At 45.4% G+C, this 26,565-nt stretch overlaps 1 protein-coding gene across 6 annotated transcripts in view; it reads left to right on the top strand.

Moving 5' to 3' along the window:
- The window catches only part of TGM2 (transglutaminase 2), an 88,243-nt gene that overhangs the window by 37,093 nt on the left and 24,585 nt on the right, over positions 1–26,565 (top strand). For all 6 annotated transcript variants that reach the window (XR_015748403.1, XR_015748404.1, XM_087959093.1 and 3 more), the window contains 4 exons: positions 2,280–2,398; positions 19,379–19,507; positions 20,345–20,522; positions 21,288–21,423. Coding sequence is in view for 4 of the 6 variants with exons in the window: in XM_087959093.1 (XP_087815219.1) it covers positions 2,280–2,398; positions 19,379–19,507; positions 20,345–20,522; positions 21,288–21,423 (562 nt within the window). In the remaining 2 variants the exon portion in view is untranslated. The remainder of the gene's footprint in view (positions 1–2,279; positions 2,399–19,378; positions 19,508–20,344; positions 20,523–21,287; positions 21,424–26,565) is intronic.

Here is a 26,565-nt window from a genome sequence, read left to right as displayed (position 1 = left end):
ATCTCTCTCTGACTCCATTACCACAGTAAGAGACTATCATGTTTACCAATAGACAATACTGCTACCCTTCAAAAAGACCTCGACTATGTATCAGAATGGTCAAACAAATGGCAATTTCAAATCTCAACAAATAAATGCTCTGTCTTACATATTGGCAAAAAAAATCAGAAAATAAAATACAAGCTGAATAGTCAAGATCTTGTTGATGACTCAAGCTCTGTAAAGGACCTTGGAATACTCACCTCTAATGATCTAAGTGCTAGAGCCCACTGCAACTACATAGCCAAAAAGGCATTAAGAGTTGTTAACCTAATCCTACATAGCTTTTTCTCTGGTAATATCACACAACTAACTAGAGCATACAAAACATTTGCTAGACCAATACTCGAATACAGTTCATCGGTCTGGAACCCTCATTACGTATCTGATATTAGCACAGTTGAGAAAGTCCAGAAATATTTCACAAGAAGAGTTCTCCACTCCTCTACTCGTTGCAGAATACAGACTTGAAATTCTAGACCTAGAAAACCTTGAATTACGCCGTCTTCGGTCTGATCTAAGTATGGTATATAAAATCATTCATTGTAATGTCCTACCTGTCAATTAATACTTCAGCTTCAACCATAACAACACAAGAGCAAACAATAGATACAAACTCAAGGTTAACCGCATCAAACTTGATTGCAGGAAATACGACTTCAGAGTGGTCAATGTCTGGAATACTCTACCTCAGTGGTCCCCAACCTTTTATGCGCGCCCGGACGCATCAGCTGTGGCCCAGTACAGCATCAGTGGCGCCATCTGTTTTGATGAAGTGCTTCGGTGAGCTTTCTACCGGAAAAGCTCACGGAAGCCTTTTCATCAAACCGGTAGTATTTGTTGACTGGGACCCTGCTCTACCTGACTCTGTGGTTTCTTCCCCAAACCCCAAACACTTTAACCTTAGACTGTCTACTATTGACCTCACCCCTTTCCTAAGAGGTCTGTAGGGGGTGTGCATAAGCACACCAAAATGCCTACTGTCCCTGTCCTATTGTTTCTTTTATTTTTCTTATATGTACCCATTTCATGTGTTCATAACTATGTATATACTTACACCTATTATCTTGTAAGCAATTGACAAACCAAATAAATAAATAAATAAATAAAGTTAGTTAATAAACTTCACAAGTTTATTAACGTCAAGAGTCAACTAGGGAATAGCATCAGTGCTAGGAGGGCAGAGAATTGGGAGAAAGGAGGAGGAGGAGAAAGAGGAGGAGGAGGAGGAGGTATGGGGTCCTTGGTGCTCTCTGAGTTTGATAGTTTTCTTGCAGACATTTCATGACTCCACTAGGGAATATCATCAGTGCTAGAAAGGAGGTGGGGTTGCAGAAAGGAGGAGGAGGAGGAGGAGGAGGAGATTGTCAAAAACAAGTCAAGCTGGAAGCCACAAAGGTGTGATGAAGACTCCACCATTCAGAGTTTCAATGGCATCATTTTAGCAGCCACCTTGACTTTTCTTTAGTTGCCCTGGGTCATCTTTACCTTCTGGGGCCAGACTGAAGGCTACCAATTGTCCCCTTGTCCAAGTGCCCAAGGACAGCTCAAGTCCGACTGACTTTCAGAACATCGTGGAGAACCTCAAGGGATGATCTCAATCAACCTTGAAGACACAGCTGTTATTTTTCATATCAGGAGTTTGAGGAGAGCCCCCTCCAAACGCAAGCCAGCAAACCAACAACACACAATTTGCTGCAAGGGGATTGCTGATAAACTAATCAATTCCCATTATCCTCACCTTCCTGAAGCTTTTCTCCGCTGCTGATAAGAGGAAAACTCTATGTTTTGCCTGATGGCAAAGAATGAACTAGCTCTATTTTTCAGGAGAAGTCATCTATCTTTCTTCATTCTTTGCTTCAAGGTGGTTTTTTCAGGTTGGTCTTCCTCTGTGAGGCGTCCTTGGGACGTGGGCTGGATTTCCAACTCCCATGATCCTCCCCCTTGGGGTTGGGTAGGGTAGATGGCCAATATTCTGGAAGACCAGCCCCCAAGGCAAGGTTCTTCAAACTTGGCAAGTTTGAAGACTTGTGGACTTCAACTCCCAGAATTCGTGAGCTAACATGACTGGAGGAGAAATTCTGGGAGTTGAAGTCCACAAGTCTTAAAGCTGCCAAGTTTGAAGGCCCCCTGCCCCAGGGGAAGGTGGACACAAAAGTTCTGCAGAAGTTCTCTGGGGTGATGGCTTCTCTCCATCCCAAAACTGTCTCCTGCATCTGAGCTTCCTCTTTTTTCAACAGAGGACTCTACGTATATGGAGAACGATGACGACCGCGTTGAGTATGTGCTGACTCAACAAGGCCTGATCTACCAAGGATCGAAGGACTACATCATCCCCAACCCCTGGAACTTCGGACAGGTGAGCTGTTCTCTTGTTCTGCTATGGGTAAGACCGCCTCTCCTGGAGGGTATCTGTCTATCCCACCACGTCAGGTGAGGTGGGAGAACTTCAGGTCCCTTCCATTAAACATGGCCACCTGGTAGGACCACGTTTTCTGGAGTGGCAGATCTTTGGACAAAGATCTTGCCAGGAGACTGAAGCTTCTCCCATGCTGTTAACCTTCCAGAAGACCATAAAGACCTGGATTTTCACCCAGGAACCAGGCTAGGAGTGAAGAGAGCCCCCAAATGTCCATGCAAATTGGTCCCACCAGTTCTTGCTTGCTCGCAAAGGATATTTCTGTCAGATCTTCCAATACACCATTGTTGCTGCTTTGTCGTGCCGTTGTTTGCAATCAGTCTGGTTGATCTTCTGGCATGTTTATTCTGCTTCTTTGCAGAGACGGTATTTGCTGTCTATTGCTGTCTTCTCAACTTCTGGCTTTGTATACATTTGTTCTTAGGGCTTGCCAGAATCAGAATCCAGATTCAGCCAGAATCCACCCCACTGTCTCTTCCTTCAACTTTCCTGTTCTAAGCCACTGCCAGGTCCTATTATTATCTGTTTTCTCTGCTATTTTTTTTAAAAGTACTGGCCATGTAATGGTTGACTTTCCATGCCACCTTTCTGTTCTTCATTTATTCTTTCTTGTAGGGCACTTTAAATTTGCCAGTAGTCAGTAGACTTCTCTGTTCTGCTAGTGTTATATTGTTTAATTTGTTGGTTGTACATTGCCCAAAGTCATTCATCAGTAAGATGTTTGATCATATAAGTTTGATAAATAAATAAACTTCCTCCTTCCTCTTCCAGAAACCTTTGTTATAGTACTGGATACTGGGAAGTTTATTTATTTATTTTATTGATTTGTCAAGCATGTAGAATAGAATAGAATAGAATAGAATAGAATAGAATAGAATAGAATAGAATAGAATAGAATAGAATAGGTGTAGCGTAGAATAGAATAGAATAGAATAGAATAGAATAGAAATTAGAATAGAAATTAGAATAGAATATAGAATAGAATAAGAATAGAAATAGAATAGAATAGAATAGAAATTAGAATAGAAATTAGAATAGAAATTAGAATAGAATAGAATATAGAATAGAATAAGAATAGAAATAGAATAGAATAGAATAGAATAGAATAGAATAGAATAGAATAGAATAGAATAGAATAGAATAGAATAGAATAGAATAGAATAGAATAGAAAATATGGAATGGAATGGAATGGAATGGAATGGAATGGAATAGAATAGAATAGAATAGAATAGAATAGAATAGAATAGAATAGAATAGAATAGAATAGAATAGAATAGAATAGAATAGAATAGAATAGAATAGAATAGAATAGAATAGAATTCTTTATTGGCCAAGTGTGATTAGACACACAAGGAATTTGTCTTGGTATAAATACTCTCAGTATACATAAAGAAAAGGTACATTCATTAAGAATCAAGAATCATAATGTACAACACTTAATGATAGTCATAGGGTACAATCAACAATCAAATCATACTAGGAAACAGTCAAGTGGGAGGGGATGGGTGAGAAGGAGTGTGAGAAGATTAATAGTAATAGTAGTACAGTCTTAGTAAATAGTTGGGCAGTATTGTGGGAATTATTTGTTTAGCAGAGCGATGGCATTTGGGAAAAAACTGTCCTTGTGTCTAGTTGTTCTGGTGTGCAATGCTCTATAGCGTCATTTTGAGGGAAGGAGTTGAAACCGTTTATGTCCGGGATGTGAGGGGTCATAAACGGTTTCAACTCCTGTTTTAGATAGCAGATATAATTAGGAACATAATTATGAGTACATGAAATGGGTATGAATGAAAAGGAACATTAGGATAGGGACAGTAGGCACATTGGTGCACTTATGCACACCCCTTAGAGAGCTCTTAGGAATGGGGTGAGGCCAACAGTAGACAAACTAAGGTTTAAAGTTTCAGTGCATCTTTTTCACTATCCATTGGATATTCTTTTGTTGGAAGAAAAAAATCCATCTGGTTCAGTTCCAAGTGGGGAGAAAGACACTGGAAACATGGAGGGGCTGGTTGGAAAGATGGTTTACTGATGAACAGGACCACATGGGTTTTGAGGTCCTGGGCAGCTGACCACATGGAGTGGAGAGTGAGAGGTATTTATACCCACTCTTGGGCCTTGCCCTTGAGCTTCCTGTTCCTGTGCAAGGGCATATGTTCTATTGGTTGTCAGACTCCCAGGGGGCCATGCAGGGGTCATAGCTGAGGTTGTCTGAGATCAGTTTGGTTGAACCTCGCTGGGTGATGCCATGAAGGGGCTTGGTTGTGCCATGGGGTGAGCTCTGCCGATAGATAATCCTACTATGTCTTGAAGGACCATGTCTTAATCCCATCAGCCTGGAGCTGAAGGTCTTTTGTCTTGTTGATACGCTGGCCCAGTCCTGCTGGGGCTATTAAGAAAGACTCGGGGGGCTGCCTTCCATGAGCCTGTTTCTCCTTTAGGGAAATATAATATTCTGCCTTTTTAAATATTTCTCAAAGTGTTTCATTCTTCTAAGAGAGGTGTGGGGGCTAACTTTGTACACTTCCAATGCCCTTTTTTTATTTCTTTAATCATCTGGCCTACTTGCCATGTTCCACGCCCACCCATTTTGCTTCGTAAGAAGAGTCAGTCAACGTCGCTGCGGGGATGAAAGGGATGATTCATTGTCATTATATTTTTGGTCTTCCTAGCTGGGCCTTTTAATTCTGCTTGAGTCCACTCCACCATTCCAGCTGTGAATCTAATGACTGGAATTTGCTAAGTGTTAATTTTCCTCCACTGAGTTTGGAACTTTAAGATCTTCTTCACTCTCTTGATGTATTCACTCCTGGGCTCTCCCTGGACTTCACTGGCCTTGATGTTGTCAGCTTGAAGGATGCCCAGGTGCAAATACAATCGGCTCATCCAAGCTTTTGATGTTATTTCTGTCGGGCATTTTGATTCCTTCAATTTTTACTATTATTCCCTGTCTGATGGTAAAGCATGGCACATTTTGTCCAGTCCAAACTCCATGGCAATATCTTGGCTCTACATACGGAGAGTAACAGAATACCAGACTGGGAGGGGACCTTGTAGGTCATCTAGTCCAGTGGTCACCAACCAGTGGGCCGAGGACCACTGGTGGTCCGTAAGAAAATTTTGGTGGTCCACAGAAAAATGTGCCCCCCCCCAAAGCAATTAATCCAGGCTGTGTGGGAACACAAGGCTGCCCTGCCCACATGGGCCACCCACCCACTGGCCCCCACCCTTCGGCCAAGCGCAAACCTTACCTTGAGTAGAGCCATGGGAGCTGGAACTGAAAGGTTAAGACCAACGGCGGGGGAGGGAAATCCACCCCAGGGGATGGCCGGTGCACCCGGGTGGAGGAGCAGTTGCTCCAGGGTGACCAAAGGGCCAGTCCTGTGACTACTGCAGCTCTGGACTATCGGACTGACTTTCCCACCAACGTCAGCAAGCCACCCATCAGTCAAAATTCAAATTAGTGGTCCACGGGAGTTAAAATTATGAGTTTGGTGGTGCCTGAGGTCCAAAAGATTGGCAACCCCTGTTCTAGTCCAACCCCCTGCCCAAGCAGGAGCCCCTACACCATTTCTGACAGATGGCAGCCCAACTTCTGAAGGCAACTTCTGTTCCATGGGTTGATTGTTCTAACTGTCAGAAAATTTCTCCTTATTTCCAGGTTTATTTTTATTTTTATTTTACTTGGTTTGTCAGTTGCTTACAAGATAACAGGTATAAGTAAAAACATAGTTATGAATACATGGATACATATAAGAAGAATAAAAGAAGCAATGGGACAGGGACGGTAGGCACGTTGGTGCGCTTATGCCTCTGTCTGTTGACCTTGACATATTTTGATAAAACTTCGCAGCTGCGCAAAAGGGGATAGAAGCTAGCAAGGAAATGGAAAGTTAAAGACAAGAATTCATACACCCCCTCCCCTTGCTTGCCCACGGCAAAAGAATGCAAAACACCTCCAGCTCTGTTCCCCTCCAAGTCCCCCCCCCCGCCCGTTGCAAATGACAGCCGAAAGAAATGAGAAAGAAAAGATGCAGCAGATAGGATGCAAAAGATATAAGATGTAGAAGATATCTTGAGACTGACATTCGGACCCCCTAGAAAAAGGACATTAGTCCCTGTAAGAGAGAATAACATAAAAATATGTTAACGATTGCACACATTTCTATGGTTTATCAGGGTACTTTGCATAAAAGTTCTTGAGCAGTTCAGGAGCCCTAACGTCTTTCTCATTTACCCACTCGGCATAGGAGGGAGGAAAATGTTTCCAGGCTACAAGATATTGGAGACGACCCCTCCATTTCCGAGAGTCTAAAATCTCTTTAATCTTGAAATGTTGCTCACCCTCAATCAACAATGGTACAGGGGGATCAGTCTGAGTCGGTCTCAATGCGCAGGTATGTTCGGGTTTCAACAAGCTAACGTGGAAAACCGGATGAATACGACGAAGAGTTTTTGGTAGAGTCAACTGAACAGTCACAGGATTCACAATCCGCTCAATAGGGAAAGGGCCGACATACTTAGGACCCAACTTCTTCGATTTCTGGGTGGTCTGTAAATATTTAGTTGAGAAGAACACTTTGTCGCCTACTCGATAAGCCTTCTGTGGGGCTCTCTTCCTGGGCCCCGCGCTCCCTTTGGATCCAGCTTGACCCGGCAATCCGCAATCCGGTGGCCCTCCTTCCCGCAACGGAAGCAGGCATTGGATTTGGATCTTGTCATCACTCCTCCCTTCCGAGGGTTTGGGGCCTCTCGGAGGCGTGGGGGGAGCGGTTTTCTCCATACGGGGCCTCCTCTGCGTCTGCTCCGGGTTAGATCTATTTCCACTTCTTCCGCTAGCAAGTACCACAGCTGCAGATCATATGGATCCCTTCTGGAGATGCACATGTGGTATATATCTTCATTTAAGCCATCTTTGTAGGCTTCTATCAGGGCCCCCTGGGACCAGCCTCGGATGTGGTATGCCAGCTGTCTGAACTCTTGGGTGTAGTCTGCAACCGATCTTTCCCCTTGGGTTAGAGTCTTCATTCTGATCCTAGCCCTTCTCTCTGCCAGGGGGTCCTCAAACCTCCTCCTCAATGCAGTCATGAAAACATCGAGGCTCCGCAGTTGGGGGGAGTTATCATTGTACAAAGTCACCACCCAGTCTGCTGCCATCCCTTCCAGGGTTCGGGTAACGCATCTCACTTTGGCTGCTTCAGAGGTGAAATCCCTTTCAAATTCTGCCATATAGCTCCCGACTTGCACCAGGAAGAAACCCAAATCCTTGGGATTTCCTCCAAACTTCACATCTAACGGGGGCAGGTGGCGTCTTCCAGGGATCACACCGATTGCTGGGGCCCCCCGGGCGGCAGCCGGCTGCTGCACTGGCGTAGGCTGGACTAGGAGGGTGGGGGCAGCCCGACTTCCCCAGGCTGAACTCGCTCCCCCTCCCCCCTCATACCTTGGAGCCATGCCGGGCTTCTCAGAAACGTCCATAAAGAGTCTCCCGGCTTGATCCAGCCTGCATTCCATCTCCTCCCTCTCTTTCCACAGCCGTTCCCTCTCACCTCTTCGACTTACAGTGATCCCAGGAGAGGGGGGGTCTTCGGGATCCATCCATCCAACCCCTAACGACCATCTGGGCCTCTCAGCTGGGGTTTCTTCCAGAGTGAGGTCGGCCAGCAGGTCGGCGGCTGGCACCTCTGGTAGCAGCATCGGCTGCCCCCTCGTAGCTCCCTGGTCGTCTTCATCGCTGGCTGGAGATGACATGATGTGAAACCCCCTCGGAAGAAAAGCTGATATTTTCTTCTTCGGGTGGGTTGATGCTGAGATTCGGAATAATGTCAGTCTGTGCTCCCTTCAAGATCCAAGAAAGAAATACTCAGACTCCATGGGTTAGAGCAAAGTTATCCTTTTACTGGAAATCAAAGTGGAAGCTACAGATTGAATTCCGAATCTGAGGAATTGGCGCGCAGATCACATATACAAAGGAATGGAATTGTTCCCACCCCTCAGAGTCCAAATGACTCTTCCAATTAAAAGTTCTGAATATGATCATGTGGGCGTCTTCAGGTGGTGATGAGGCCTCTGTCCGTTGACCTTGACATATTTTGATAAAATTTCGCAGCTGCGCAAAAGGGGATAGAAGCTAGCCAGGAAATGGAAAGTTAAAGACAAGAATTCATACACCCCCTCCCCTTGCTTACCCACGGCAAAAGAATGCAAAACACCTCCAGCTCTCTTCCCCTCCAAGGCCCCCCTCCCCCGTTGCTAATGACAGCCAAAAGAAATGAGAAAGAAAAGATGCAGCAGATAGGATGCAAAAGATATAAGATGTAGAAGATATCTTGAGGCTGACAGGTGAGGTCAATAGTAGACAGTCCAAGGTTAAAGTTTGTGGGGTTTGGGGAAGAAACCACAGAGTCAGGTAGAGTATTCCAGACATTGACCCCTCTGTTATTGCTGAAGTCGTATTTCTTGCAGTCGAGTTTGGTGCGGTTAACCTTGAGTTTGTATCTATTGTGTGCTCTTGTGTTGTTATGGTTGAAGCTGAAGTATTCATTGACTGGTAGGACATTGCAATGGATAATTTTATATACTATACTTAGATCAGACTGAAGGCAGCGTAGTTCTAGGTTTTCTAGGTCTAGAATTTTGAGTCTGGTGGCATAAGGTCTTCTGCAACGAATCTCTCCTGGTTCAGTTTCCATCCATTATTCCTTGTGTGGCCTTCAAGTGCCTTGGAAAATAGCTTGACCTCCTTTTTCCTCTCTGTGGCAGCCCCTCAACTATCAGAAGGCTGCTCTCCTGTCTCCCCTGGTCCTTCTCTTCCCTAGACTAGCCAGGCCCAGTTCCTGCAAACGTTCTTCATATGTTTTAGCCTCCAGTCCCGTCATTGACCTGGTTGCTCTTCTCTGCACTCTTTCTAGAGTCTCAACACCTTTTTTATAGTGTGGGGACCAAAACTGGATGCAGTACTCTAGGTATAGCCTTACTAAGGCTTTACAGAGTAGTATTAGTACCTCCCTCAACTTAGGATTGCATTGGCTTTTTTGGCAGCTGCTGCACACAGCTGGCTCCTATTTAGCTGGTTGTCCACTAAGACTCCAAGATCCTTCTCCCAGTTCCTGCTATTGAGCCTGGTTTCCCCCAGTCTATATGTGTCCTTTGGGTTTTTCTTGCCCAAGTGTAGGACTTTACTTTTCTCTATGTTGAATTTCATTTTGTTAGATATGGCCCAGTGTTCTAGTCTGTCAAGATCCATCTGGATCTTGGGTGTTAGCTATTCCTGCCAGCTTAGTATCATCTGCAAATTTGGTAAGTTCCCCTTCTATTCCATCACCTAAGTCGTTTATGAAGATATTGAAGAGTGTTGGGCAGTGATTCCATTTCAGGTGATATCTTTCCACACAGTTATCTTATTGGTTCATTTCCATCCATTGTTTCATGGTGGCTGAGGGATTCTGGGAGTTGTATTCCATCCATAGTGGCTGAAGGATTCTGGGAGTTGAAGTCCACCCATGGTTCCTGAGGGATTCTGAGAGTTGTAGTCCATACATGGTGGCTGAAAGATACTGGGAATTGAAGCCCACCCATGGTGGGTGAGGGATTCTGGGAATTGAAGTCCACACCTGATGTGATGGACTATAGTGAAGAAGATCCCAAGAGAGAAAGGGGCAGAGGTATCTCGGCCTGGATATCCCATGTGAGAGAAAGAGGCTGAAGACAGCCCCTCCTCAGTAGTTCCCAGTGTGTATTTTAGACGCAGATAGTTGAGTGTTTACTCTGGCACGGTTTTGACTAAAGGTGTGAAACAATAAAGAACTCAACAGGGAAGAATTACAGCTTGTCATCCTTTGGATGAGGGCTTGTCAGCTGCCCAGCTTTCCAACTTGTCCTGGAACAAAGGCAGAGCATTTCCTGCTTGTTGTATACCTTGGCAACAGACACCCACGACTTGGGTTCAGTGTGCCTGACCTCACAGCCCAACCTGAGCGTCTTCTCAGCCCGTATTTTAAAAGCGGCTAAAACAATTCTCCAGGTTCTAGAAAAGCCATCCGTTGTTGTTGTTTTTTTCCTGCTTAATCTGATCCAGAAGTCAAAAATTGCATCCCACTTTGTCCTTTTTAATCAGCTTCCCTGGAGCTGATCTCTTTATTGGGCATATTCAGCTGGTAAAAACACAAAAAAAAGCCCCTGCCCCCTCCCCAAATGAGAGCAACCGTTCCATCCAACGGAGTGCAAAGTTGGGACTGGCTTATGACAAGAGGTTCTGTCCAACGGAGAGAGCCACACGGGTGTCCAGGGACATTACTCCTCTTGTAAAAAGGTGCGTAAACTAGAGAGAGAGAGAGAGAGCATTTCTACATCCCTGCCAAGGTTTGAAAGAGGGAAAGAAGGAACAGATTCATAACCAGGATTTACGGGGGAGTCTGAGGTTTGTAGCAGGAAGTTTAGACGTTCTTGGAGACAGTTGGTTCTCAGTCCTGATTTTCTGGAAGGGCCGGTCGATGTGAGATCCACTTTTTAAAACCTGCCTATAATTTCGCATGTAAATCCCTCTCTTAAATTTCATCCCCCAGCTAGTACAAAAAGGCACTAAAAGGGCCTTTCATGGCCAGAGAAAACCCTACAAAGGGAGATTTGCTCTTTATTTGTTTTTCCATTCGCTCGGGTGACCTCTGAGTAAAAATGCTGAGGAGGAGGAGGAGGAGGAGGAGGAGGAGGAGGAGAGAGGAAGAGGGAAGGAAAGCAGGGGGAGAGGGAGAGGGAGAGGAGAGTGGGAGAGGAGGAGGGGAGAGCAGGAGGAGGAAGCAAGGGGGAGAGGGGAGAGGGGAGGGGAGAGCAGGAGGAGGAGAGCAAGGGGGAGGAGAGAGGAGGAGGGGAGGAGGAGAGAAGGAAGAGGGAGAGGGAGGGAGAGAGGGGAGAGGGAGAGGAGGAGGGGGAGGGAGGGAGGAGGAGAGAGAGCAGGGAGAGGAGGAGGGAGAGAAAGAGGAGGAGAGAGGGGAGAGGAGGAGGAGAGGAGGGAGGAGGAGGAGGAGGAGGAGGAGGAGGAGAAGAAGAAGAGGAAGAAGGAAAGAAGAGAGGAGAAGGAGAAGAAGAAGAAGAAGAGAAGAAAAGGAAGAGAAGAAGAGAGCAGGAGAGAGGGAGGAGGAACAGGAGGAGGAGGAGGAGGAGGGAGGAGGGAGGAGGAGGAGGAGGGAGAAAGTGGAAGAGAAGGAGGAGGGAGGAGGAGGTCTTGATTCCCAGAGATAAGATGGGCTCTGAATCACCAGGGAACTGGAAGTGTGTGTGAACCTACTTAAGGACAGAAAAATCCCACCAGGCTGAAGGACACTCAAAGCTGTTTGCATTTGCCCCACAAAGCCTACACAAATATGTGTTTCCTGAAGGATGAATTTCCCTGGAGATGTTCGGATCTGGGATGGTGGTGGGAACTTCACTCTTTTGTGGCGGAATCCGTGTTTCTCAACCTTGGCCACGTGAAGATGGGTGGACTTCAAACTCCCAGAATTCCCCAGCCAGCCTGCTTCCTCCTCCTCCCTTTCTCCCCACTCCTCCAAGGAGATCCATGTTCAGTTCCTGAGGGGCCTCCCCCGGTACCTGAGGTCTCGCCACGAGTGGCCTGGTCTTCTTAGACGGCACCACTCCAGGCCTTCAGTAGCCATTTCGGTTCTTCTCCTCCGTCCCAAAATCCCTTAAAAAAATGCTGACACCCCCCCAAAGTGGACGTGTCAAGAGCTCACATACCACATGACACACTTGGTCTGAACAAGGGATCCGTTCTTTGCTGCAGGAAATAGCACTCTGTTATCTTTTAGCTGTAGGGAACAAAAGGCAGGTGGGCCAATATTTTCCTTTCCTGGCCAAAGGAAACTTGGCTTTGTGCCAGAGAGAACTTGGGAACGAGCAGAAGAAGAAGAGATGGTTTAAAGCTGGCCAGTTGCTTTTCCAACTGGATCCATCAGATCCAGGGAAGCCTAATTCTCGTGACGGTGGAAAAAGGGTAAAATATGGGGTCGATGATAGAGGTGCGAGATGAATCTATAAGCGTGTTCTATGTGAATCCACATCAGATCAAATCCTATCAATCTGACAGCACCTTAATCCAGACAGGGAACAACAGAATAACAGAGTTGGAAGCACCTTGAGGTCTTCTAGTCCAACCCCCTGCTCGAGCCGGGGACCCTATACCATTTCAGACAAATGGTGGCCCAATGTCTTCTTAAAAGCCTCCAGTGATGGAGGACTCGCAACTTCTGGAAGGAAGCCATTCCACTGGTTAATTATCCTCACAGTTACGAAGTTCCTCCTTAGTTCCAAGTTGCTTCTCTCCTTGGTTAGTTTCCACCCATTGCTTCTTGTCCGGCCTTCTGGGGTTTTGGAGAAGAGGTTGACCCCAGTGGTGGGCTGCACATTTTTTAACAACTGGCTCTATGGCTGGGTAGGCGTGGCCGGTTGGTCATGTGACTGGGTGGGTGATGTCACTCATCACACCCAGCCCCGCCTCCCGGCCAATCACCTCAAAGGAAGAGGTAAGATTCAGCCAGTTGGGGCTAATCCCACCAGTTGGCTGGCCACATCCCTCCCATTTTTGACCCTGTTTTTGGGGCATTTTCAAGCTGTTTTTCAGGCCATTTTGGGATCAAAAAATGGCCAAAAACAGCGCAAAAACCAGGCTGAAAAATGGGTGGGGGTGGAGCCAGCCAGTGGTAGGATTTTCTGGTTCGTCGAACTTAGTTAGGATTTGCTGGTTCGTCGAACCTAATCTTAACTACCGGTTCTGTAGAACCGGTGCAAACCGGCAGCAGCTCACCTCCGGTTATCCCCCTCTTCTTGGGGCAGCCCCCTCAAATCTTGGAAGACTTTGCCATAATGCTCAGGGCTCCATCCTGAGCATTCTTCTTCTTATGATTATTATTATTTGGATGTGAGCCAGGACATGCTAAGTCTGCAGACGACACAAGATGAGGAGGTGTGACTAACACTTCCGGAAGAGACGGAGGAGTTTCAAAATACTGAGACAGACTTAGGAGGGGTCTGAAACAAACAGAAGAAAAGTGAAGGCCCACATCTAGGGAGAGGAACATGCAACGCATGAGTCTAGTGTGGGGAAACATGACTCGGCAGCTGTACATGGGAAAGGGGTCGGATGGCCTTTGGAATTAGCAGTTGAAGCCCAGTCAGCCCTGGGATGCAGCTGCCAAAAAAGCCAGCCCTATTTTTAGATGTATCAACAAGAGCATAAAGTCCTCCACATGAGAAGAAATTGTCCTTCTCTACTTTATTGTCTTTTCCTTTTCCTTGACTTTAGGATTCTGTTTGATCTTCATAGAAACATTAAATTGTGAGGATGGAAGGGGCCTTAGAAGTCTTCTAGTCCAACCCCATGTCCAAGGCAGGAGTTTTTATACCACCCGGGACAAATGGTTATCCGATCTTTTATTGAAAAATGATTTCATTTTATTTTATTGCTAGCTGGATACCCGTGCTTCGCTACAAAACTATGTCGTCGGGCTTAGTTTTGGGGGAGGAAAATAAGGGGAGGAAATTCTGCCTCTGCCTACCAGCATCCATCGGCATTCATCTGGCTAGCGTCCTGTCAGTGTGTGAGAGAGTGGAGGGCTGTTTGGAAACTGAAACAGTATTTGCTGTGTGAGCAAGGAAGAGACAGCAAGGAGCCTGGGCGTGGCTTAGCTCAACTGTTCTGTACTATAGCTGCTTGCTGCTGTGAAAGGGAAAGTGAAACTCCTCTCCTCTGCTTGTGTTTTGTTTTTGGAAGAGATTTCTTTTCAGGTGGGGAGGGGGAGTAGAACTCCTTAGCATCAGAGCATCTTAATAATGATAATAATACAGGAAATACTCTAAATGCTCTGATGGTCATTGTGAAAAAGTGTTTCTTAGTGAGCCCCTAGAAGCCAAGAGGAACATCAGTGCCCAATTTAAAGTTTGTAGGCTTTACGGTTCTGGAGATTTTGTGATGATGCATGAGGGGTATTTTACTATATATATATTTTAAGATTTTATTTTATTATTTTGTTTTACTTTACTGTTTACTGTATTATGTTTATGGTATGTTATGCTGCGTTGTGTTGTGTTGTTATTCTTACTTGTTCAGGGGTGTTTTTGTGGCCAACTTTTTGGCCAACTTCTTTTAGGACTTGGATGCCCATAAAAGATAAAACAGGTGGAGCCTTGATAAATAGCATCCTCTCAGCCCCCATCTTGGAACATAGAATCTAGAAGGAAGGGACCTTGGAAGTCTTCTAGTCCAGTGATCCCCAACCTTTTTGACGCCGCGCCCGGTACCGCATCAGCTGGGCGTCGCGGCCCAGTACCGCATCAACTGGGCGCCGCCATTTTTGACGAAAAAGATGGCGGCGCCAGTAAGCTCGGTGAGCTTTTCCGGATAGAAATGGCTTTCTACCCGGAAAAGCTCACCGAAGCACTTTTTACCAAAAAGATGGCGGCGCCCAGCAACCAGCGGCCCGGTAAGACTTGTTCCGCTGGGACCGGACCGGTCCGCGGACCGGTGGTTGGGGACCCCTGTTCTAGTCCAACCCTCTTTCCAAGGCAGGAGTCCCATAGCACATATCGGAGTTTGTAGCGATCCAGCCAGCACACAAACAAATAATTCAGCAGGATTCATTATATAGATAGAAGAAAGTTCTTTATATGCAATAATATAAAACATGATGCATGTAGACAATACCCATGCAGCCCTTGCAATGTGGTAGAGAGAAGACAAAGTAGCAAGTACAAGAAGAAGCACTAGAACTCTCATGCAAAGACAAAGTGAACTCTTTTATACACAGAACAGTTAAGCTAAGCCATGCCCAGGTGCCAAACTGTCTGGCATGGCTCACACAACAAATCCTGTCTCTAATGCAAAAAAGCCAATGCAATCCTAAGTTGCATTAACACAGGGATACAATCAAGATCAAGGGAGGTACTACTACCACTCTATAAAGCCTTAGTAAGGCCACACCTAGAGTACTGCATACAGTTTTGGTCACCACACTATAAAAAAGATGTTGAGATTCTAGAAAAAGTGCAGAGAAGAGTAACTAAGACGATTAAAGGCCTGGAGACTAAAACATATGAAGAACGGTTTCAGGAACCGGGCCTGGCTAGTCTAGGGAAGAGAAGGACCAGGGGAGACAGGAGAGCAGCCTTCCAATATTTGAGGGGCTGCCCCAGAGAGGAGGAAGGGGTCAAGCTATTCTCCAAGGTACACAAAGGCCAGACAAGGAATAATAGATGGAAATTGAAACAAGGAGAGATTCAACCTGAAAATAGGGAGAAACTATCTGACAGTGAGAACAATCAACCAATGGAACAAAAATTGCCTTCAGAAATTGTGGGAGCTTCATCCCTGGAGGCTTTCAAGAAGAGACTGGACTGCCATCTGTCAGAAATGGTGTAGGGTCTCCTGCTTGGGCGGGGGGTTGGACTAGATGACCTACAAGTCCTTTCCAACTCTGATTATCTGTTATCAGTGTATTTCTGCAAACCTCCAACAAAAGATCACCCACAACATCTTGACTTTCTTGGCCAAAGTTTGGGGACATCCTTTTTTATTTTTTATTTTACAACAATTTTTTAATTTTTTTCTTGTTTCAACAAACATATCGTTATGTGAACAGTGTGGTGCTGGAGTGTCTTACATATTAAAACAAATAAGACAATATTCTTCATATTTAATAGAGTTGACAATCTTTTAAAATTTGATATTAATATGCATATTTTGTTAAATTATCATCCTTGATTATTCAGTAATTCAGTATGTTATTTTTGTGTCAATCTCTATTTTCGTAATGTCACTCCTTTTACTACAAATAATATATTTGATAATCATATTTGCAGCATTTAATAGACTTATATCATTCTAATAACAATCTACAAACTTATATTGAGTTGTAATTTTCCATTATTTATCCCCATTTTAATTTCTAATTATGCCCTTGTTGTATTTTAAAAAGTATCCTCTTCCTAATTACATTTTAATATAAATAAAATAGCATTCATCCTATTTACGTTTCACAAGTTATGTAATTCTAATAATAGTACAGTTATTTTTATGAAGTTATAATCTTTCATTATTATCTTATTCAATATTTCAATATATTATTTTTATGTCAGTCAAGTTCCACATATCATCCCTTTTCCTACAATCAAATCTTAATAATCATAGTTATTACGTTTAACAATAATATATCTTAACTGATAACACACATATTTATGTTAGATCCTAATCTTTTTTTAACCATCATCTCTCACTCGCATTGAAGCTTAGGGACATCCTTTTTTAAAAAAATATTTTATTGAACAAAACAATTAAAAACATTGAACATAGTGAAGTTGGCTTGACATAACTTTTGGTCAGTATCACAGAGATATATATTTTCCTATATACAATTATTCAAATAAATACATATCTACATTTGTTCGCTCATATATTCCATTTTCCAACGTCATTGGTCCTATTTTCATCTCAACAACGCCTTTCCCAACTTAAGACCTTCCTCTCTGCTCCCACCAGTGATAGAATCGATTCCAGATTGTGTAATATATGCCGACTTATCTTTATTTCTCATCTCTAAAGTTAGCTTGTCCATTTCAGCCACATGTCATGATTTTGTTTATTTACTTCGTCTTTGCTCGGTATGCCTGCCTCTTTCCAGTTCTGGGCAAAGGCTGTCCTTGCCGCAGTAATAATAGGTATAATCAATTATACAATCCAATTTTTTGGACATGATTCCTAATAGAAAGCATCCTGGCACACGATCTAATTTAAAACCCAACATTTCCTCCAACAACTCCCCCGTCCTAAGCCAAAACTCTTGCACTTTTTTGCAGTTCCACCAGGCATGGTAACAAGTTCCCTGTTCCACTGAGCATTTCCAACCATTTGGGGACTGGCTTTTATACATCTTAGCCAATCTGGCTGGTGGATGGCTCAAGGATGGCTTGGGGGACATCCTTGGTGGGGCAAGATAAGCGTGCCAACATCTCCTGCAGCGCCAACAGAGGTGGCACCGCCTGCCTCCCTCCCGCAGTCTGTGGTGGAGGAAGTGCCTCCGTTTCTGGCAACGTTTTTGGGCTTCCTGGCCAGGAAGGGATTCTTGGGTGAGATTAGGCGGGTCCTCCAGGTACATGGCAGGTGACTGAGAACAAAAGGCATCTTGTTGTGGCTAATTGCTTACGAATTGCTTACGAATTGCCAAATATTTGTCGAGTTCGGTCCTGCCCCTTCTGGAGACCGCATGAAACCCTCTCTGTATCCGAGCGTGGAAACGCAGGAACAGCTGTCATGCTGGGCATTAAACAAAGGGCGTTAAAATGAACTGTTGTGTATTTTAGGTGACAGAGCGGAACCAGCTTAGCTGCCCTGGCCCTGAGCCCGGTTTAGAAAAGCAGAGAATTAGGGGGGAAAGTTGGCTTGATCGATAGATAGACAGATATAAGTCCTACTTACAAAGTTGAGGCAAGCAGAATAACAGAGCTGAAAGGGACCTTTGAGATCTTCTAATCCAGCCCCCTGGTCAAGCAAGAAACCCTATACCTGTGGTGGCTAACCTTTTCTGGCTTCCATGCTGAAAATGGCACGCACGCAATTTGCGCGCGTGCGTGCCATGACCAAGAAGGCAATGCGCACTGCCCCCCCCCATGCCCCTTGGGCATGCGTGCATGACACACACACCCGTGTATGTGCTGTGTGTTTCTGTGCATGCATGCATGATCCCCCCCCGCGCCATGCATCCCTCCGCATATGCGTGCGATTTCCCCTGCGTGCGCTGTGCTTCTCTGCGCACGCCCCCCCCCCACTCCCTGTGCATGCATGCCAGATCCTCAACAATCAGCTGTAGGGTGGGCAGCACATGTGCATGCATAGCGGGGCTCTTGCAGGTGACCTCTCGCACGCCGGCAGAAGTGGCTTTGCGTGCCACTTCCAGCATGCATGCCATAGGTTCGCCATCGTGTCCCTACACCGTTATGGAAAAAGGGCCCATGATGGAGCATCTACAGCTTCTGAAGGCAACTTCCGTTCCATTGGTTCATTGTCCTCACGGTTGCAAGATCCCAAAGTCTCAGCTAAAACAACAACAGGAGACCCTGTGAACAAATCCGAGATTTATTTGCCTTTGTGCCAAAGATGGCACTCATTCCTCTTCTGGATAGGATTGCACCAAGGCAATTAAACAGACGGTTTTACATATTTTTATACACATCCAAGCCCACCACCTCCCATTTTCTCTGCTGCCCCATTGGCTAAAATTATTGAAATTAATATTGGATGATCCTGGGTTCACAATCGAACCATAGATTTAGATGCTTTAACAATTAACCATTTCCTTGTCATTTGTTCAGCAGTTGCTACATCCTCCTCTGTTTACACTAACTCGTTTCTCTTCTGGGTCAGCATGACGACTATGCTCAAGTGGACTTCAGCTTATGCTTCTGCTGAGTGGATTTCATCTCATCAGCGCTTCTGTCTGTGTTAATGTGTCACTGTGGGGTTTTAAGGTTATACAGAAGAGAAACATATAGAAGAGAAATATATTGATCCTTTTACATTTTTCTTTTGCAGGAATAATTATTCTTTTTTAATTTCTCACGCTATCAGGAAGTTTCTCCTTAGTTCTAAGTTGCTTCTCTTCTCGATTAGTTTCCATTCATTGCTTCTAGTCCTGCCTTCTGGTGCTTTGGAGAATAGCTTGACTCCCTCTTCTTTGGGGCAGCCCCACAAATAAATTTAATAAATAAATACTAATACATGTTCCTTCTTGTTCTCTGGCTATTTAGAGTTCAACCACAAGGTAAGGACTCCATTGATGCATTCATGGCTACCTGAGGACCAAGAAACCGCCAGACGTTTTTGTTGAAGGCCACCAGCTCCATCTCACTTGTCTCATCTTCTTTTCTCCCCGAAATAGTTTGAAGAAGACATTTTGGACATCTGCTTGCAGTTGTTGGACAACAACCCCAAGTTCCTCCTCAACCAAGACAAGGATTGTTCTCGACGCAACAGTCCCGTCTACATCAGCAGGGTGGTGAGCGCCATGGTAAGCATGTATAGACCTTGGACCTGCCCTAGAGGAGAAAGAACAGAATGGATTCCTGGGCCAGGTTGGACTGGAATTCTCTTGACAGAGGAGACCAAATTCAGAAAGATCCCCCACCTTTCCTGATCCTGTTCAATTCCTCTTGCACTGAAATCAACAAGGTTTAAAGTTTAACCAAGGTCTAACAAGATGGACCTACAAAAACCATTTTGTAAACTTGTTTTGTGGCAAATTTGGGTTGAGCGGTCCCTGGTGCTCTCTAAACTTGGTGTTTTTCTTGCAGACATTTCATGACCCAACTAGGGAACATCATCAGTGCTAGAAGGGAGGGGGGTTGTGGAGAGGAGGAGGAGGAGGACTTGTTGGGTCCTTGATGCTCTCTGAGATTGGTTGCTTTCTTGCAGACATTTCATTACGAAACTAGGTAACATCATCAGTGCTAGAAGGGAGAGGGTTTTTGTGGAGAGGAGGAGGAGGAGGAGGAGGAGGAGGAGGAGGAGGAGGAGGAGGAGGAGGAGGAGGAGGAGGAGGAAGTGGTAGAGGGGGACAGTGAGGTTCTTGATGCTGCCAGTGCTTGGTTGTTTTCTTGCAGACCTTTCATTAACAAACTAGGTGACATCATCAGTGCTAGAAGAGAGGGAGGTTTGCTCTCAATTTACCCCACTCCCTACTAGAACTGATGTCGTTACCTAGTTTGGTAACGACAGGTCAACAAGAAAACATCTAATCTCAGAGAACACCGAGGACCCCTCAGTTCAACCCTGAGTTACAAATATTCTGCTTTCTCTGTCGAAACTGTTGTCGTTTCATACCGAGCCGTGGCTTCCTTGGCTACAGGTCAACTGCAACGATGACAAAGGCATTCTCTTCGGACGCTGGGACAACCGCTATGGTGACGGGGTCAGCCCCATGACCTGGAGTGGCAGCGTGGACATCCTTCGGAGGTGGCAGAAGGACGGATGCCAACCGGTTCGGTACGGGCAATGCTGGGTCTTCGCTGCAGTGGCCTGCACAGGTGAGGATCCATACCGGTCGAGATGCTGCCCAGGGGGTCACCATCACGGTGGTGCAACTGGTTGGAGGGGAGAAGTTCAAGAGCCGCAGAGGCGCAGTGGTTTGAGTGCAGTACTGCAGGCTACTTCTGCTGATCACCGGCTGCCAGCAGTTTGGCAGTTCAAATCTCACCAGGCTCATGGTTGACTCAGCTTTCCGTCCTTCCAAGGTGGGTAAAATGAGGACCCAGATTGTTGTCCTTCCTTCCTTCCTTCCTTCCTTCCTTCCTTCCTTCCTTCCTTCCTTCCTTCCTTCCTTCCTTCCTAAGGTTGACTCAGCCTTCCACCTTTGCGAGGTGGGTAAAATGAGGACCTAGACTGTTGCGGGCAAGAGGTGACTCTGTGAACAGCTTAAGAGGGCTGGAAAGCACTGTGAAGCGGCATATTAGTCTAACTGCTATTGCTACCTTCCTGTCTTTCCCATTTCCTTCCTTCCTTCCTCCCTCCCCCATCCCTCCCTGTTCCTCCATTCTTGCCAAGTATTGTCTGCTACAGTGTGGCATCTGAAAGATATTGGCCTGGCAACTCTCCAAGCCTGATAAAGGTCTGTAATTGTGCAATCTCTTGAAAGACTGTTGTCCGGGACTTTGCTGGAGAGGAATTCACTCTAAATAAAAGGGGTTTATCGGGACGAGGAGGTGGGCTTTGTGCTGTTGGGGAGGCCCAGGTCAGAACAGCGGCCGGAGAGAGATGCTGAACGTGGTGTTTTATTCCCCCCGTCTGCCCAGTGCTCCGTTGTCTTGGGATCCCGACTCGTGTGGTGACCAACTTCAACTCTGCCCACGACACGAATGGGAACTTGATCATCGAGCAATATTTGGACGAGAATGGGAAGCTGCAGCGGGCGACTCGAGATCGCATCTGGTGAGTGACGAGTGGAAGTGGGAAGGCCGGCAGGGGAGCTCAGGGGACAAACTGTCGCCCCCTCCTCCTCGTGTAAAACCACACTCCCTTCCAGCACTGATGAGGTGCCCTAGTTGGGTCACGAAACATCTGCATGGAAACAGCCAAACTCAGAGAGGCCCAAGGGCCCCCACAGTCCTCCTCCACATCTTCCTTCCTCCCTCCCTCCCTCCCCCTCCTCCTCCCTCCCTTCCTTCCCCTCCTCCTCCTCCCACTCCATTCTGTGATGTTACCTACTTTGGGTCATGAAACGTCTGCAAGGAAACAACCCAGCTCAGAGAGCAACAAGGACCCCACAGTCTTCCTCTATCTCCTCCCCCTTTTCCTCCTCCTCCTCTCCCTCCTCCCCCTTCCTTCCTCCCTCCCTCTCTCTTTTCCTTCCTCCCTCCCTCTGTTCCTCCCTCCCTCCCTCCTTTCCTTCCTTCCTTCCATCCCTCCCTTCCCCTTCCTTTTACTTTTTTCCTTCCTTCCTTCCTTCCTTCCTTCCTTCCTTCCTTCCTTCCTTCCTTCCTTCCTTCCTTCCTTCCTTCCTTCCTTCCTTCCTTCCTTCCTTCCTTCTTCTCCTCCTCCTCCCCACTCCATTCTGTGATGTTACCTACTTTGGGTCACGAAATGTCTGCAAGGAAACAACCCAGCTCAGAGAGCAACAAGGACCCCACAGTCCTCCTCCATCTCCTCCCCTTTTCCTCTTCCTCCTCCTCTCCCCCTCCCCCCTTCCTTCCTTCCTCCTTTCCTCCCTCCCTCTCTTTTCCTTCCTTTCTTCCTCCCTCCTCTTTTCCTCCCTCCCTCCCTCCCTTCCTCCTTTCCTTCCTTCCTTCCATCCCTCCCTTTCCCTTCCTTTTACTTTTTTCCTTCCTTCCTTCCTTCCTTCCTTCCTTCCTTCCTTCCTTCCTTCCTTCCTTCCTTCCTTCCTTCTTTCCTTCTTTCCTTCCTTCCTTCTCCTCCTCCTCCTCCCCACTCCATTCTATTATGTTACCTACTTTGGGTCATGAAACGTCTGCAAGGAAACAACCCAGCTCAGAGAGTTTTTTATTTTATTTTATTTATTTATTTATTTGATTTGCCAATTGTTTACAAGATAATAAGTATAAATGTATACATAGTTGTGAATACATGAAATGGGTACATATAAGAAAAATAAAAGAATAAGAGAAACAATAGGACAGGGACGGTAGGCACGTTGGTGCCCTTATGCACGCCCTACAGGCCTCTTAGGAAAGGGGTGAGGTCAATAGTAGACAGTCTAAGGTTAAAGTTTTTGGGGTTTGGGGAAGAGACTACAGAGTCGGGTAGAGTATTCCAGACATTGACCACTCTATTGCTGAAGTCGTATTTCCTGCAATCAAGTTTGGTGCGGTTTACTTTGAGTTTGTATCTATTGTGTGCTCTTGTGTTGTTATGGTTGAAGCTGAAGTATTCATTGACAGGTAGGACATTGCAATGTATGATTTTATATACCATGCTTAAGTCAGACCGAAGACGGCGTAATTCAAGGTTTTCTAGTTCTAGAATTTCAAGTCTGGTGGCATAAGGTATTCTACAACAGTAGAGGAGTGGAGAACTCTTCTTGTGAAATATTTCTGGACTTTCTCAATTGTGCTAATATCAGATACGTAGTGTGGGTTCCAGACTGATGAACTGTATTCGAGTATTGGTCTAGCAAATGTTTTGTATGCTCTGGTTAGTAGTGAGATATTACCAGAGAAAAAGCAACGTAGGATTAGGTTAACAACTCTTAATGCCTTTTTGGCTATGTAGTTGCAGTGGGCTCTAGCACTTAGATCATTAGAGGTGAGTATTCCAAGGTCCTTTACAGAGCTTGAGTCATCAACAAGATCTTGACTATTCAGCTTGTATTTTATTTTCTGATTTTTTTGCCAATATGTAAGACAGAGCATTTATTTGTTGAGATTTGAAGTTGCCATTTGTTTGACCACTCTGATACATAGTCAAGATCTTTTTGTAGGGTAGCAGTATTGTCTGTGGTATTGAACAGCTTTACATCATCAGCGAAGAGAACGCAATTGCTCTTAATATGATCACAGAGGTCGTTTATGTAGAGTATGAAGAGAGTTGGTCCTAAAACACTGCCTTGGGGAACACCACTATTGACAGGTACTGGATTTGATAGTACGCTCCCGATTTTGACCATTTGTTGTCTGTTTGACAGGAATGCTTCTATCCAGTTATTCAGTTGTCCAGAGATACCATAGGATTTTATTTTTAGGAGTAGTTTGTCGTGTACCACTGAATCAAAGGCTTTACAGAAGTCTATGTAGATTTGCGTCTATTGCTTTGCCCTGGTCGAGTTGTGTCGTCCATATGTTTTTGCAGTGTAAGAGTTGCAGATTACAGGATAGTTTTTTTCTGAAACCAAATTGTTTATTGGAGAGTAGGTTATTTGTCTCTAAGTGAAGGATGATGGATTGGTTAATAATTGATTCCATGACTTTACAGGTGACGCAGCATAAGGAGATTGGCCTGTAATTTTCAACGAGGCTTGGGTCTCCCTTTTTGAAGATGGGGATGACTGTGGCTTGTGACCATAGGTTAGGCAAGGAGCTGGTCCTGAAAGATTTTTCAAAGATTATGCTTAGAGGTTTGGCTATGGCAGTGGATAGCTTTCTTAAGAAGTAGGCACATATTCCATCCGGTCCAATAGATAGAGATGGTTTTAGGTTGCGTAGTGCTTTTTCAACATTGTCTTCTGTGAAATCGATATGTATTAGATCATTATTGTTATCTGTGGTACGGCTAGGAAATACTGGGCATGATCCATTGCTGTTTACAAATACTGAGCCGAAGAATGTGTTAAAGATGTTGGCTTTAATGGTGTCGTTGTTGCAGTCTTTACCATCAGGTCCTATCAAGGGTGGGACAGACCTTGAGTCTTTTAGTTTGTTGTTTACAAAATTGTAAAAAGCACGGGTGGAATTGGTGCTTAGAAGGTTTTCCTCTTGTTTAATGTGATAATTGGTGCATTCGGTCTTTATCTGGTGGCATAAATTTTTGTATCGGTTTTTGAAATTGGCAACGTGACCAGATTTGTTTTTCCGCCAGAGTGATCTCTTTTTGGATTGAAGTTTCCTTATTGATATGGGTAATCTGCTTTTTGTTTTGTTTTGGGAGTTTTTGTTGGTACATATAGTTTGATGACTCTTTTGACTTCAAGTAAAAATATGTTGTAATGGTCTTCAACAGTATTGCATCCAGTGAATAGAAATTGCCAATCAAGGGATGAGAGATCGTTGTGTATAAGATCATAGTTGCCTTTTTGAAGTTACAATTGGGAATTACATCATTGTGGTGATTTTTGTGTGGGCGTATGTTGAGACAAAAGTCAATCATATTGTGGTCACTGCTGGAAAAGGGTTCTTTAGTTTGTATTCCGTAAATTAAATTCAAACTATTGCAGAAGATGAGATCGAGGCAGTTGTTTAGTCTAGTGTTGTTGGTTACTAGTTGTTCCAGTCCCAGATTTGTAATAGCATTGTAGAAGGTTGTGTGTATGATTTCAGTTGTACAATCATTTAGGGTCCAGTCAATATGAGGTAGATTGAAATCACCAAGAAAGATAAAAGGGTATGAGCAACAAGGACCCCACAGTCCTCCTCTATCTCCTCCCCCTTTTCCTCTTCCTCCTCCTCTCTCCCCTCCCCCCCTTCCTTCTTTCCTTCCTTCCCTCCTCCTCCTCTTGACTCCCTTCTAGCACTGATGATGTGCCCTAATTGGGTCACGAAATGTCTGCAAGGAAACAACCCAGCTCAGAGAGCACCGGGGACCCCCAATATTTTGATTGGTTAGCAAACACTCACACCCTCGGCTACCACAGACCAACACACACACACACACACACACAATCATTCTCAGTCCTAAAACTCATCCTTTTCTGCAGGAAGCCAGCCTTACAAGCTGCCCCCGCATTTCAGGACACGAAGCTGCTGGGCTGGCCCGTGCAACTCCCTCCGTCCTGTCTGCACTGCAGGCGAGACGAGACGAGGCGGGGTGACTCAGCCCCGGGACACCCAACCACACACACCCCGTTTCCCCCCTCCTCTGCTCACTTCCTCTCTCCCTTTTCTTCTTCCTCCTCCTCCTCCTCCTCCCCCAAAGTGTTGCAGCTGCAGCCTTGAATTCAGCACTCCGTTTGCTCAACCCCAAGCAAACACGGCCCTCCGGTCAATGGCCAACCCCGGTCGGATTTGCAGAAAAGCATTAATTAATCCCCCCCCCAGAGGTCTGATTGCTAGTCTCCCAGTCCATCTTTTTCATTTCTCTTTCATGCAGGTTGTGCAAGAGCCAGGGAGGGTCTGCCGTTCCCTCCCTAAGCCATGGAGGAGGCTCTGTTTTTAATTCGCCTAGTTATTTATTGATTAGGTTTTTGCCCTTTTTCTCTTCCCCAAAATGCATTTGGCCAGCATGACGCTTCTTTTACCCCGGAATGACCTTCACCCTTCTAAGGAAGTTTCAGGGCTTCTCGGAAATTGTTGCTTCTTATATTTGTTTTTATAAAACCAGAAGCCTCAGGCAAAGCAGAGAATCTGGATATATATCCCCAAGGGAGGCCCATCTGGCTCTGAGGTCCTCTTAGGGCAGGGGCCTCCCACCTTGGCCACTTTAAGCCTGGTGGACTTCAACCCCCAGAATTCCTCAGCCAGCCGTGTCTGTTTCTTTTTCTCCTATCTCCCAAAGAGGAGAGGTTGCAGAGGAAGGGATTGCAAGAGAGTTTAAGCTGTGCTGGATGAGGAATTCTGGAAGTTGAAGTCCACAAGTCTTAAAGTGGCCAAGGTGGGAGGCCCCTGCTCAAAGGAGAAACCCCAAAGTTTATTTATAAGCAGTCCTTGACTTACAACGCCAATGGAGCCCAAGATTTCCAGGGCAAGCAAGACGGTTTTTAAGTGAAATTTGCAAGCAAGGTTTGTCCCACTTTTCTACCTTTCTCACCGCCGTTGTTAAGTGAATCACCACCGTTGTTCATTTAGTCACATGGTTGTTAAGTGAATCTGGCTTCCCCATGGACAGAAGATCGCAGACATGTCCCTAGGACACAGCAACCATCATAAATATGAGTCAAGATGATGAGGGGACTGGAGGGCAAAACAT

The sequence above is a fragment of the Notechis scutatus genome, chromosome 3 (genome assembly GCF_049901735.1).
Source record: "Notechis scutatus isolate UNSWTSFEM ecotype Mainland chromosome 3, rNotScu1.2, whole genome shotgun sequence".
NCBI classification, from domain to species: domain Eukaryota; kingdom Metazoa; phylum Chordata; class Lepidosauria; order Squamata; family Elapidae; genus Notechis; species Notechis scutatus.
The sequence above is the reverse complement of the archived record's forward strand: the minus strand, read 5'-3'. Positions and strand labels throughout refer to the sequence as shown.